We start from the raw sequence: 14,897 nt of genomic DNA, 5'->3' as shown, positions 1-14,897 counted from the left end.
TGCATCGGAAAAACAATGTTCTCACCACTGTGTGGGTGGTATGATTTAATGTGATTAATTTGACCTGTGGAAAAAAGAGTCCACACAGTGGAATATGCTCCAAAGGAGCATATTTTGACGGGCTATGTTAAAATGTGACTGTAAACACAAACTTTGTCCGCACATAAACATTAAATGCCATTGATAATGAATGGCCAGTTTTGAGTGTTTGTGTAAACACACAAAGGTGGGGATGCAAATTCTAATTGGCCGGAATGAGATGATGTATGATGATAAGAACACCCCTCACTTCACACGGGTGGGATATGTTTTCACCACTTTACCCTTTTCCACTGTTGTAATGTTCTCTTCTGCCCTGCACCTGGTTTTAAAAATGATTTGGAGGTGCGTGCTCTTCTATTTTGTATCATTAATTTGACCTGTGTAAATCATTAAGGTGTTGAGATAAGCATAAAATATATTCACATTTACTTATTTGCATACATCACTACATGTCAACAAAGACGGACAATGTCGGACATCCACAATTTGTTTGGAGGTGCTGAGTACATTTCATGACATGCCGGAAGTTCATTGTGTATTGTACAGCATCAGACATGATCGATTATACATGACTGACAAATCCTTAACACTAATTATGCTAATGACATGTATACACGTCTTTAGAATCAAAACCATGGTGTGCTTGGACGTGTATACACGTCTTTAGGTCCTTTTTATTGATATCAGGGTGCCGGCCCGGTTCCGGTGAGCCGCCCCGTGTCCGAAACGGTCGAAAAATGACAGAGTTACCGTGTGGGGGTCCCCGGGGGGTCCCCGGAACATCCAGACCCCCATGTATGCACCCAGGGGGCCGGCCCGGTTCCGGCGAGCCGCCCCGCGTCCGAAATGGTTAAGAAATGACAGTTACCGTGTGGAGGTCCCTGTACTGTACTGTACTGTACTGTACTGTACTGTACTGTACTGTACTGTACTGTACTGTACTGTACTGTAACACCCCAAATCATTACATATATAGTTAGAGTGTGTGTGTGTGTGTGTGTGTGTGTGTGTGTGTGTGTGTGTGTGTGTGTGTGTGTGTGTGTGTGTGTGTGTGTGTGTGTGTGTGTGTGTGTGTGTGTGTGTGTGTGTGTGTTAGGCTGCGCAACAGTGACACTTGGTTGTGAAAACCAACAAAACGCTATTCGTGCTCGGACAGACCCAGCCAGCCAGGGACCCAGGGACACACATACGTAGCTGTCTATAGGAGTGGTTGCCGATGTTCTATGGTAATTTCTGACTTCAGCAAGCACTTCGTTTTGAATATTAACGCTTCTAGAGAGACATAAGACGAGGAAAATTATGCCTCCCGGTTTTGGGGTGTAATGGAAGGCGGGGCTTTTTCAGAGTAAAATCTGCCTCATCTGCGTCGCACTCTAGTGCCTTTTATCATGAAAATTTCCCTGGCAAAATAAATGTTAAGGCAGTTTCTTTCAACAAAGTCTGACTGTGGACCTTTTATGCATATGAAACGTTACATTGTATAAGTAGCAAATAATTCCATGTTATTAGGTGTTGATTATCTCCCTAGCTGCCAGTCTGTTGTTATTGTTCTGCCAGTTAGTGGGTGGGAATAGGGAGGTGTTGGCTCTATCTCAGCTTGGTAATTTACAGCTCCAGCTGCTGTCACCCTCTCCCCAGCTGGACAGCTTGATTCATCAGCAGCGCATCTCATTACACGTGGAGACGAAATATATAGGGGAAACACGTGCTGAGCGGGGACACAATGCTTTTTGTTGACTGGACAAAAGGTCCTCGATATATCTCTCCCATTACTACAAATCAAAACAAGCAGAAGTCTGCAGAGAAATATCTAATGACAATGTAATCGTTCATGCACTGGTGGTTAGTAAAAACAAGTACTGTTTCTGCACTGATTCTCCCAAGTGAAAACCATTTAAGCATTCATAGTCATTTTCCATCATGTCTGCCAACACAATGAACAGACACACAATCTATTCCAACATTCTGCAAAAGTTGTCATTGTTTTATTAATCTTCATTTAAGGCAATCCATTACAAAGCATTTCACAAACCACAGTATGACGACAATATTATGTCCAACATCTGGTTTGGAAATTTTCAGCATGCAAGTCAGAGACCAAAAGAGGTATGTAAACAACCTGGGATAAAAGAAGGATAGTGGCCAGGAAAAACAATGTTTTAGTAGTAACAGAATGGAAAGACGATTGAGATCCAACATGCTAGGAGTCTGCTGCCTCTAAATAGCATCCCTAAGCAACAATTTAAGCACATACTTTAGCAGATGCACTTAACAAGTTAAATGAAAGGTAGACCAGTCAGACCTTCTGCCATTTTGGCAAGTTCATGCAATTTGTCTAAAAAGGCTAAGTACCACTGAACATATTTTGGCACTGGATATTCTTCACATGAGGCTTATGTACACAATTGGAATTCACTCTGAAAAGGGTTAATTAAAATTATAAGCCTTTTTTATAGCCATTTCCACCAAGAAGAAAATCTCTCTATATATATATGTGTTTCTCTGGTCACAAGAGAGGGTATACCTGGAGACCGTTACCATTTGGGTCCTGGAGCAAGCCTACATTATTCTACAAGCAGATTCCCCAGGCAGTGGCATTCTGCTTAATTCCTCTGCTAATTTAATTATATACAGTATGTATTCATATCCTTTTGAATTATTACATAAATAGATTGGCACAGTAACAGTTTTTCCGATCTGTAGTGGAACTGTTGCTGTTGCTGCAGATCCAACAATCATTTTGAGTTACATTGAAATTATATGGAGTTAAATACTCGCTGTAACTATAATATCATTATAGCCTGGAAACCAGACAAATCTGCCACAGGATAGCCTCGTGTTTCGTTTTCAAAGGGGAAACAAAAAGCCTGGGCAAGCCCAGCAGGAAAATGAGTGAACCTTGTATTTCGCTAACCAATAACAGTGCAGAGTGGCGTGTTCTCCCTCCGCTACGTTCTACTAGGGAGGGGAGGAGCAAGGGACCGGGGGGAGGCGGGCTCATAGGTTAGTAAAACAATAGAAGTCGGTGTCAGTTTCCAGTGCTAGTTTGTTCCGCCCCTCTATGCCCAGAAAAGCATACGACACTTTCAGGCTAGCCACAGGGGAAAAAAATGCCCTTGGCAGATTGGGTCTGGCACTCCTCAGTTTGAATTACATTTCGCTCACTCCAAAGTTGTGGGTGACCAATCAGAGACCACTTTTCAAAGTGAGACTTTTTAGCTCTGACGTTAGAATCTGTTTGTAACCACCGTTATATATCTTATATATCTTCCACACCTTAGTTCCAGACTAATATCTACTGTATGCAGTGACATTAGTCAGGCCATGCCAGGCTAGTATAATTAAGCTCAACCCGCCCCCCCCAAGACCTACTGTATACAGCAATACAAGTCAATGACCAAAGTTTATGGTTGCGGTTTACTTACAGATCTTATAAATGAATGCCTCACCATTATTCACCTAGTGTTTTCGCACCTAGTGAGAAAGGAGTAAGGACCAACAGAAAAGACCTACAGAATGTTCTCTGACTACAACAGAACCGCTCTTCTTCATTAATGCTGGATTGTTGCATTCATAATTGAACTCCTCAACCACAAAGCCAGGACAAAATATAAACCATATTAGAACAAGACACATGCTCAATCACATCAGTTACAAAATAAATTACGGACATTTCATCAAACAAATTCCTTAAGCCAATGTAAATAGCCCCAGTCAATATTGTAAACAAGTCTTGACTTTGAAATTGTTGTACAAGGTTTGGCTATGCTGTATACTTTCATTAAAGATCATTTGTGGAATTATAAGTATAAAAACAATCCTAGTTAAGGGAGTAACAGCTGTTGTAGCTCTTAGTAACCAATAATCTTGAAACATCTTTAGCATCATTATGTATGTGTCAGTCATAACAATGAGATCTGCTGAGCAGAATTCAACCTGGGTATTTGAATTTAGATATGTTTCCATGTCATAGGCACAATTGGATCAGTATATTGAAAGATTCCACTGAATATAACATGTTCACTTTATGAATAGCTCATCTGGGATGTACGCAGCCACTATCAGTCAGCCACTTAACTGCAATAAAGAAGATACAGACATTACAAAATAACTCAATAGTGGCCATGAATCAATGTCGTCAAATTGTGACTGCCTCTATGAAAATACAACTGACACCATTTTTTAAATTGTGCATTGGGTATCCAAATGTATAGTTGATGTTGTCCATTGGTATAGCAAGGGTACGGAATAAATCAGGGGATATAAATGTTCAATCACATACAAAGTGTCAACATTTTAAATAACTAAGTAAGCCTTAGAATTACCAGAAACTCAAAATAAAATTGAATGGAAAAAACAAACTCTCTAGAATACTGCTTTTGTGCAATTAGTCATCATTAAAATGACCACGCAGATTCAAAAAGGATTCAAATAGTTTGCAGTAACTTTGCACTGTTGTAAGGTATTTGATTGTAAACTTTTCAATCTGGGAAACTAAATCAATGTGAAACAATTAGCTGACATCAAGGTTTGCAAAAAGATATGACCATCTGTAGGGTACGTTGCGAACACCAAAGAAGAACCCCAGAAAAACCAATCAAATTGTTTAACGCTAACCACAACAAACATGATGGGACAAAAACAGCATAATACTGGATGAGTGAGGCGAAAACATGGCTTCGGCAGTATGATTTACCGCCATAATATGCTTTGTATATTATTTAATTTGGTATATTATTGTATTTTCAACTATAGTGTAAATATTTGTAGATACTGCTTTTTATGTTAAATATAATTATAATATATTAATATACTAAATGTAGGCCCAAAAATATTTTTCTATTCAACATTCATTGACTTTGTACGTCCTGTTAGTGGTGGAGGGGAAGACACTGTTATCTCCAGTGTTGGGCAATATTACTCTAGAGAGTAATATGTTACTTATTACATATTACTCCTTAAAAAGTAATATTATATTACTTATTACTTGGAATCAAGACCAATATATTACATATTATATAATATATTATACATATTACTTTTGCGCCCCCCCCACCCGCAAAAAAGGGATCTACAACAACAACACAATCTGTTTAGTCAGCTTCTTTTACAGCTGAATCCAATTGTTTTGAATAATAATATTAAGTAATAATATTAATAAATAATGCAGCAATCTCTCTTAAACGCTTTTCTGACTAACTTCACATCGGGCACTGCCTCTGGCCATCTACGACAGTGGTTCCCAAAGTGGGGTCCGGAGACCCCCAGGGGTCCTTGAGAGAGTTCCAGGGGGTCCCCAGCTAAATGATAATTAGGAACCAAATGGACCCTTATGGGTCTGTAACTCAGAGAGTGTACAAATTTCTACACTCTCAGAGTTAAATTAACTTTGATTTTACAATATACATTGGGGTCCCAGAGATAGTATATTTTCTAATGGGAGTCTAATGAGTGTCAATTTGGAGGTCCTTGACATGAAAAATGTGGGAACCACTGATCTACGATACACGTGTTTGAAGTTGATTGGTCGAACGATTCTTGAGATGCGTGAAGGACAGTTTACACGCGCAAACACGCTTTCACTACAAATGCGTGGAATCTCTGCATGTATTGTATCTGCCATCCAAGTGGTGTACTATGATAATGTGTAACTCCACCACGCACCAAGAAAACAGACTCCAACGGATATTGCGTAATTGAATGGGCATGCGTTCCGATGGGCATCACACAAGTTCAGCATAACTATTTAATCCTTTACATTGTTTTTTAATTGTAGTAGTTGTTTGTCAGTTTGACAACATTATGACCTTTGTGCTTGTTAGTTTGGAAAGGAATTAGTGCATTGTTCTGTCTATATAAATATTACAACTATGTAGTGTTGGAAAAATCTGTAACACAGCAATAGCTCATAGCTGGCCCTATACACAACAGATACAGTGATAAATTGCTGTACAGTGACAACGATTCATAAACCCTTGGATAGGTTTCATCGCATGCTTTTATAATACAGTTATCAAAGTAGAAATGTTTGTCTTTTCTTTTTTTCTTTTTTCACTGATCACAAAAAATAGGATGAAAAACTACAGGGAATATTACTTGACTCCCCGAACTAATAAATAAATTATTTCCTCTATAAATAAATAAATACAATTGGCATACTATAGTTCAACACTCACCGACTCCATAATTGGCATCATATCCACAAACACACACTGGCACATTCTACTATACTTACGCCTTCAAACAGTACGCTTTCTATCCATTGAATCGCCACTTTGACAGGTTGGACAGCAAACAATTAAGATCTCCTTTCACATTAGGCTCCTATCTTTCCACACACTCGCTCCAAACATAAATGGAGTCTCAGTGGTTCTGTGTGACTGGATACATTTTTACGAAAAGGCTTTGAAGCATAATCATGTCCTCTGAGAGGAGAGAGGGTGGGCAGGCGAGCAAAGGCAAACAGAATCCACCAGGTTCCCATTCTTCCCTCTCCTCGCTTCCCTGTGTTCTGTGGTGCTCAGATGGGCGTGGTCTGGGTGTGGTCATCAGGTGAGCAGGCTGGTGGAATGGGGCAGGGCTTAATGGCTCTGCTTTTCATGTAAAGAATGAGCTGGTCCGGGATTTCAGCCAGTACGTCCTTCGCCAGCCTGGCCATGCTTAGCACGTGGTTACCCGTGCGGTCCATGTAGTCTCTGAATGGTACAAACTGCATGGGACGACATGGGTGAAATTGAGGACATGATTTATTTATTTATATGTTTTATTGCAGTGCTATGCTCACTAATTGTGATGCTACTGTATGAAAAAAAAAATCATTAACAAATTGTTAATCTTGTCAAGGGCACCATGTGTGCCTCTTGGAATAGAAAAGAGTGGATGCTGGATATGTCAGTGCCACCTGAGCCACCAATTTTAGACACCATTTCATAATTTGGGAAGGAATGCTACCGCTTTTGCGTTGACAGTGATGGAATGCTGACGTTGACTTCATATGGAAACTAATGTGCAATTTCGAAATATTGTAGATTCTAACTGATTCCCACCCTATTGTTACTTGGACAGTGCTGAATTGACAGCACAGCTAGCCTTTTCACTCATATTTGCCCCTGAAAATAGCTATGAGCATTCGGGAAAGATAATTTATGGCAGTGTGCGAGTAAAGATCACCAAGTACTGGCCCGGACGGCAGGCGTAGCCGTCTGGGCACAAGGGTGCTAATGCCGCCTGACAGCGCGTCGGAGGTTCTACTCACGATCTCAATTACCGTTGCTGCGTGTCGTTCCCCATCTCTCTTCCCATTAGTCTGACTACTGTATCTATCAATAAAAGCAGAAAAGAAGCCCCAAAAATATCCAAAGTAAAATACATTTACTTCTACACGGCCGAGTGTTGTCCCTATCTGTATCCATCATTTTAAATAAAAATCCCTCCAGTGTCTCATACTGTTAGTGTACATGGACCTGCCATAATATATGTCGTATATATTGCCCGGCTGATGCCTCACGGGGCTCAAGGCGTGCAGACCGGTGCGGTACGTGCCTTGTTTTCAATGTCAATAATTGTATTGAGTCGAAATGGACTGCAGGTCACCATTACTGTACATCTGTGTGAATATGGTACAACTTCGGTACAGACTTGACATAAATTTGTTGCATGGCCGAATTCCTTTGGCATCAACATGATACTGCCTCTGCTATAATTAGTGCGTGGAGGGCTTCTACCCAATCACAGGAAAACACGTGCGAATGCACACACACAAAATGTAGTATCAAGTATCAGCGTCCCAAGATGCAGCAAAGTTTCCCCATGGCATTCTCTCTCACTAGAGTCACTACAGTAAACATTTGAGAAAAAAAAGAGAGAAAACAGCAGAGGTTTTTCACCTGTACAATGTCTCTCTCTGCCAGCTTTCCTCGTGAGGAGATTCTGATGTCATCGCCGTCCAACTCCACCATAGCTACAAAGGTCATAATAATTCATGTAAAGTAAACTATTCCCAAGTCCAAACTAAATCTCACAAGCAGAGAATCGTTCATATTCATATATAATCATTAAATATGACTTATTTCAGCCAAGGACCCCACCCCCCATTTGCAAAAAAAAAGGGAATATAGACAATATGTAAGCTCACAATGCGTCATATCACAATGTGTTGTGAGCTTGTAGATGTAATTTACTTATTTTCACTATTTCTGTAAATGTTTGACTGTGCTTGACAAGGTTTGAACATTAATAAAAGATTTTGACAATAATAACATGCCCAAAATAAGGACGTCAGGTTGAAAGTAGTTAAACTAGTACAATTATCATATGAACTGAATTGGAATTCCAATTACAAATGCACGCATATATTATTCTAAATGATATATTTTTCATCTCCTTTCCAATTATCCCCATTGGCACCCCCATGTGGTGCCCACTTTGAAAACCTGGGACATTAGGCCGCACACTGAGCCTGACCTGATGATACTGTATTAGCCTATATAGAGGTACTAAAGAAAAAGGTCTCCAGAAGGTCACATTTTGCATTTTTGTTGTGCATTTCTTTCATGCCAAATCTTCTGACTGTGTGCAAAAGGGTCTTTAGTGTGAGTGAAGAGAAGCCATCTCACCATCAAACTCAGCTTGGCCAACTCCAACAATGATGATAGACATGGGGAGCCTAGCCGCCTGTCACGAAGGAAAGCAACAAGCAAGTCATTGAATAGCTGGAGGTTTATGAACATAATAGTGGTCAGTACAGTATGTCTGTTTAGTGTTTTCCCAAAGCAACAGTAAAAAGAACAACAATAGCATACAGTAACATCATCTTGTGTTTGCATTTCACACCATACTACGAATGGTCCAGTTCCAATTTGACAGCTAGCATAAACAGGTCATTGCAGTACAGCAGTGACATCTGCCAATATACAGCAGGATTCCCTTGAGAACGGACAAACTGCATTATTCAATTCAGAGGAGCATTGTGGCTCCACAGTTAATGCCAACGAATTGTGGAACATTACAATGATATAGGATGGCAGTGGCACAATACAGAATGTCAAATTCTAAAATGTAACATTTTAAATGTGGTTCGTCTGCTTCATCTGTACAAACCAATTTGAGTAAAAGAGTAAAAGACAAAATGTCCCAACATGAGTGGTGTGTCAAATATGCATAAAACATGGCTACTTCCACATGCATCTGACAGTCACACGCTCCTGTATTACTTATTCATTTTGTTTGCTCATGGCAAAAAAACGCAAGGGGTTTCACATATTTATCAATAGTACATCATGGCAAACACTGCAGTAATGTGCATTAACAGATAAAAAACGATCCACAATACCTATGTGAAAATAAATGATACAAATATACACATTGTGACTCACTCTCCGGTTCATTGTGTACTGTCCGATTAGATCTCCACTCCGGTTCATTGTGTATTGATTGGATCGATAATACTGTATAGTCTGCGTGTCTCATAGTGAGGATGCAAAAGTGCATGAATGAATAATCAGTATTGTTGTAGAAAAACATGCGGAAGGAAGGGGCCCAAGTAGGCCAGCCTTCCTGGAAACCCTCCCATGGGAATAAGACTGTCACAGATAAGAGTGAACACTTACTGTAGGAGGACCACATTCTCCGTATCTGTATCTGCTTTCTCTTTGCCTCTATCGCGAGTCGCCACACATTATTTCTATCTCTACCCTTTTTCTGTTTCTCTTTCCTGCGTTCCGCTCTTATATCTACCTATCTATCAACATATTTCTCTCTCCATTACTGCTGGAGGCTCAGACATGCTATCAGTTTGACACATAGCCTACAATAGCATGTACTACTGCATTATATCTCTCTGGAACATACATGGTTCTACATTCTTGCCTATTAAACGCCACATCACATTCATATAAAGTAAAGTATGCAGGCCTACATTATTTAGTTTGCACTATTTGTTACATTGCCTGGGATTCTCTCACGACTCAACTCTCATTCCTCCCACTTCACAGGTCAAGAATCCTCTGGCATAATAAATTCCTCTCATAATGACCTTTGTTCATCAGAGCCCCTTAAATTTCCATAAATTTCAAAATATTTCAGTTTCATTTCAAGTCAGTCTCACTGTCCACTAGGCAAGTGGGAGAATGTATCGCCCCAGAGACGGTTTAAGAGCAGAGCCAAATGAATGATGTGGCAGCAATACCTCTGTTTTGGACTACTGAGCCAGGGAGACAGAACTCCTACTTTATGATTTACAATCCTGTCTGGAGACTGTGGGAAAGAACGGTAGAATAACATCAAAGCAAAGGGTTTGAGCCGTTATTTACCCCAAAGGCTGTCATGTTAAATAACTAGATATTTTTGGCAGTGAAGGCTAAGGTGTAGAACTAAGGGAAACAGGAAAAAACAGTTTTGGCTAACAGCAGTACTCCCAACAGAGGTTTGCTTTGATGTCACTGTATCTACAAAAAGACACATTTAACATACGGTAGCAGCAAAAACAAAAACAAGAAAACAAGAAAGAAAGCTCAAGCACAGAACATAACTCCATATCTTTGTTTTTATCAGCATAAGCAAATGGCTGCATGCCAACTGAAACGGGTCATTCAGTCCTTGGCTCTACGGTGCCGACAGGAGACAGTAGCAGGGTCCAGGTCAGCGGTTAGACACAGCAGCAGGTTTGGCCCAGGCAGCGTAGAGCAGCAGACAAGATCTTAAAAGGAAGGTGTGGCTGTTCTAATGGTTTGACTAACAGTCGCAAATTCCCTTTAAACCCAGTCTGCTGTGGGTTCATCCAGCGATTATTCCCTTTAAACCCAGTCTGCTGTGGGTTCTTCCAATGAGAAGAAGCCCAGTAGAACTCCTGGGCTGTTTGATGGCTTATATCATCAGTGACTCTCAGCCCGTGGGCCGGGGCCCACCACTGCTGGTTCATGAGGATATCACAAGTGGGCCCCCAAATAATTGGCAAAACACTCATATTTTAATGATAATGTAACATTATTATAAATAAATAATGTAAAAAATGTCATGTTTCTTCGAAACCTTGAAAAATGACTTTTATTTGTCCTACCGATGGATATAAATGGATGGTATCGTGGTCAGCATCACAGTCATGATACTGTCCATGATGCTGGTATGACACTGACCATAATGGTAAATGGTGCATGGATTGTGCATTACATTCACCCATTCACACACACATTCACACACCAACCTGCACATCGGGAGCAATTAGAGTTTCGGAGTCTTGCTCAAGGACACTTCAACTCTCGACTCGGATCAAACTGGGAACCTTGCGGTTCCTATCAAGCTGCTCTACCGGCTACTCTACCCCTGAGCCACTGCCGCCCACTGGCGACCATTACACAGGATGTCAGGCCATGTCACAGCCTTATCACATTAGGCCCCTCTCACAGTACTGTGTGACAAGGACATCCATTTACAATTCTACTTATAATCATAACAGCCCCCCCCCCCCCCTCTCTCTGTTATCAAGACAGATCGATCCCACTACTGAACATCCCATATCCAGGAGGGACGATTGGTCTGCAATTGGTAAGTCAAGGGAAATTTGTGTCTGTAGTGCTGACAGCTAAAAGAATGGCCAAACGGAGCTTCCAAGTTCAGGGGGGAAAACAAAACAGTTCAGGCAGAGCAGAAAACATCACATAAATCCTCCTCTAATCTAGTGCTACTGACGTCCAGAATCGTAAACGTAACAAAGATTGATTTTTTTTTCCTGAGGGGGAGGCTGGCAAGAACTGTGCAATAGTAAGTTAAAAGCAATTAAGATGCCTTGCAGAGAAAATGTCAGAGAGAAACAGACAGACAGACAGACAGACAGACAGACAAAGAGAGACAGGCAGAGTTTAACCAGGAGTTGGGGGACATTGAACCCCCTTCATTTAGGTTTAGATGGAACTCACATTTACAATGGCTTCCTTGGTCTGTGCCATGTCTGATATGACGCCATCAGTGATGATCAGCAGAACAAAGTACTGAGAGCCATCCTGTACAGCCGCTGCATAGCTACGAAAAGGACATTGAGTACAGTATGGAGTTAAGACGGCACCAAGCAGTCCAAATTGAAGGAAAAGGCACTGTATTCATATACTGTGGAGCAGTGTTTCCCAAATGGAGTGTGTTGTGTATCCAAGTCTCACTGGCTCATCCAGACACAATAATAATAACCCATCAGAGACCACCGGGCGGCCTAGATTCAATTGCTCGTTGCTGGCCGCACTATGAATAATTTACTAATGTGTTTATGCAGCAAGTGGCACTGTATAGTCATATTCTTTCATTACATTAATGATTGCCCAGTGCTCATTATTGTCCAGACTTGGTAAGGGAGAAAGAAGGGACATTATCAAGCCAAGGTCAGACTCCTGAATGTGTGACTGCATGATTGTGTTTGACATTTTAATCAAACAGCACAGTGGGTCATTGACAAAGGAATGTAGGGCAGGTCTGCATAAACAAACATTAAACCTAATTCAGACTTCATCGTACGACTGCATCAATTGCAGAAATTAACAGATTTCCATGAAAATCCATTGATAATCAGTTATTTATTTTCAGTAATATAAATATGGCTTTCAGCCGACACAACACTGTAGGAGTAGGCAATTTAGCAGAAGCTCTTAACCATAACCCTGGTGGTCAATACATCTGACTTACAGACTGGGGATCTGTCTATTCATTAAAATAAATGATGAATAACTGTGGCCTCACTAATCAGTCTTTTTATCTTGCAAGGAAGATCACATTTAAATACATGTAGGTTTATATGAGCTAATAAGAAGTTTGAATTCCACTGGGGTCTCTCCGACTCCTTGGACACACCTTGATATAAATTATAAAATATTGCTCCCAATATTTAGGTTAATACAGTATCTACTTAGTGATATTCTCATCTTGTCTGGAAGACAATAGCATAACTGTAGTCCCAGGTTTCTAGAATGTGGCACACATACCCGTTCTCAGTTCATTTTCCCATAGCTTCATTTTATTGGCAGCAGATTTGAACGGGAAACACGCACAGTAAACGTATAATTTGTGTTTACAGTTCAGTTCTGCTGCAGAGCCAATCAAACAAAGCTAAGGGACACTGAACTGGAACAGGAAAATACATCCCACCGTTTGGAAACTTGGGACTACAGTTATGCACTGTAGTCACAATCGGCAGTTACGAGACGATTGTGGTAGACTACACATCCTTGTGCATGTGCAACTGTCTTCATCTAGTGAAAGTATGCTTGGTGAACGTGTCAAGCTAAAGCAAAGTTTCTTCAGGTTTCCATTTTTATGCTGCATTGACACTGCCTATTTACCCTGAGCTATTTTTTTCTTTTGTGACAGCAAGCATGCAGTGGTGAAAAGCATGGCAAGAACCACTTAACCACAGTATAGTAATAAGTGACTCATCGGTTGAATGGTGTCTGATTTTTAATCACCCCATCAGCCTCTTCTATTCCAAACCAGACATGGAGGTTTTTTATCCCACTCAATGTCAAAACGCCACAGTATTGTAGCACCTAGATTAGAACATGTCTGGTGCCATAAATGTCTGGTCTGGTCTGACCACAGTTAGATTCATCTCAACCAGACAGCTGATTGTTTACTTTCCCTTCATTAGCTCTGCTAAATTGACAGAGCAACCATCACTCTCTGTTGTAATGCCGTTAATAGCTTGTCGACTCACTGAAGGTTGTCCTTAGGATTGACTTTCAGCCAGGAATAGAGAGAGAACATGGAGCAAAAGGCTAGGATGCGATGTGATAGCCAGATAAGTATACCTTGCTACGTGGTTAACAACTGGGGCGAAGTTGGTCGGTCCGTACAGCTGAACTGTCTTAAGGCTTTGGTGGTAAGCTTCCAGAATACCCTCCATTCCATTGCAGTATGGGTTCTCAATGTTGCCGTTCTATGAAAAGTTTTAAATCAAGACGTGAAAACCAATGAAATGATGATATTTACAAGTTATAGGGAATACAGGATGGGGGTAGAAATGATTCTACAATATTAGTCTTGATGCTAATGTACATTTTCATGGAAACATGGAGTGATAGAGGCAATACCCTGTAGATATGCCCCTCATTAAGTGTACTGTACAGCAGCCAGAGGACATTAGCTAGCTGCGAGAAGCCAAATTAAGACTCCGTCAGGCTTACAGTACAGACATTAATTTGCACTATAAAAAAGCAAATTAAATTCCTTCTAAATAATGCATATCTAAGGTGCACCATCATTCACCCAAAAATATACAGAAATGATGCACCCATGACATCAATGCACATACGGTACTAACCACCGTCTTACACGCACATTGGAATAAACATTAAAAACATAAAACAAGGCACATGCAAAAGGCAAACTCCACTGGGAATGCATAAAATATTCATGCAAATTCAGCCTCACTTCACTGAAAAGTCTAAGCTGCGTAATCAGGCCTTGACTGTTTGATGGGGGATTGTAACAGCCGATCAAGCAGCCCCAGCGGTGATAGTTACCAGAGGGAATTCATGGGAGACACTCCCATCAGGAGGAAGCTTAGCTCCGAAGCCCAGGGCGGGAAACATCTTATCACTGTCATAGTCTTGGATGATCTCTCCCACGGCCTTCAGGGCCATAGCGTAGGCATTCATCTGGTAGGGGTTCATGTAGTGGAGTGAAGTGGATTGGGATGGATTGCCTTTCAAGACAGGAAGAGTCAGTCAGTAAAGTACTTTTACTGACAACCAGCAGGGTTAATAACTCAAAGGTGTAATTAGGGTCTAGTATAAGTCAATCCTAAAACAGACAGGAAACCACTATGTCGTACAAAGTACAACGGTTTAAGTATTTTGGGAATACCATTCATTCCCAGT

General features: G+C 40.8%; 1 protein-coding gene across 1 annotated transcript in view; it reads right to left on the bottom strand.

Moving 5' to 3' along the window:
- Window positions 1-6,562: 6,562 nt before the first annotated feature.
- Window positions 6,563-14,897, bottom strand: part of cpne5a (copine Va) — a gene marked incomplete at both ends in the record, with an annotated part of 93,659 nt that continues 85,324 nt past the window's right edge. Inside the window, 6 exons of the mRNA XM_079492584.1 lie at window positions 6,563-6,751; window positions 7,929-8,002; window positions 8,658-8,715; window positions 11,955-12,057; window positions 13,827-13,954; window positions 14,541-14,722. Of these exons, the coding sequence (XP_079348710.1) occupies window positions 6,563-6,751; window positions 7,929-8,002; window positions 8,658-8,715; window positions 11,955-12,057; window positions 13,827-13,954; window positions 14,541-14,722 (734 nt within the window). The remainder of the gene's footprint in view (window positions 6,752-7,928; window positions 8,003-8,657; window positions 8,716-11,954; window positions 12,058-13,826; window positions 13,955-14,540; window positions 14,723-14,897) is intronic.

This window comes from Electrona antarctica, assembly GCF_951216825.1.
Source record: "Electrona antarctica genome assembly, chromosome: 2".
In the NCBI taxonomy this organism is placed as follows: Eukaryota; Metazoa; Chordata; class Actinopteri; order Myctophiformes; family Myctophidae; genus Electrona; species Electrona antarctica.
The sequence above is the reverse complement of the archived record's forward strand: the minus strand, read 5'-3'. Positions and strand labels throughout refer to the sequence as shown.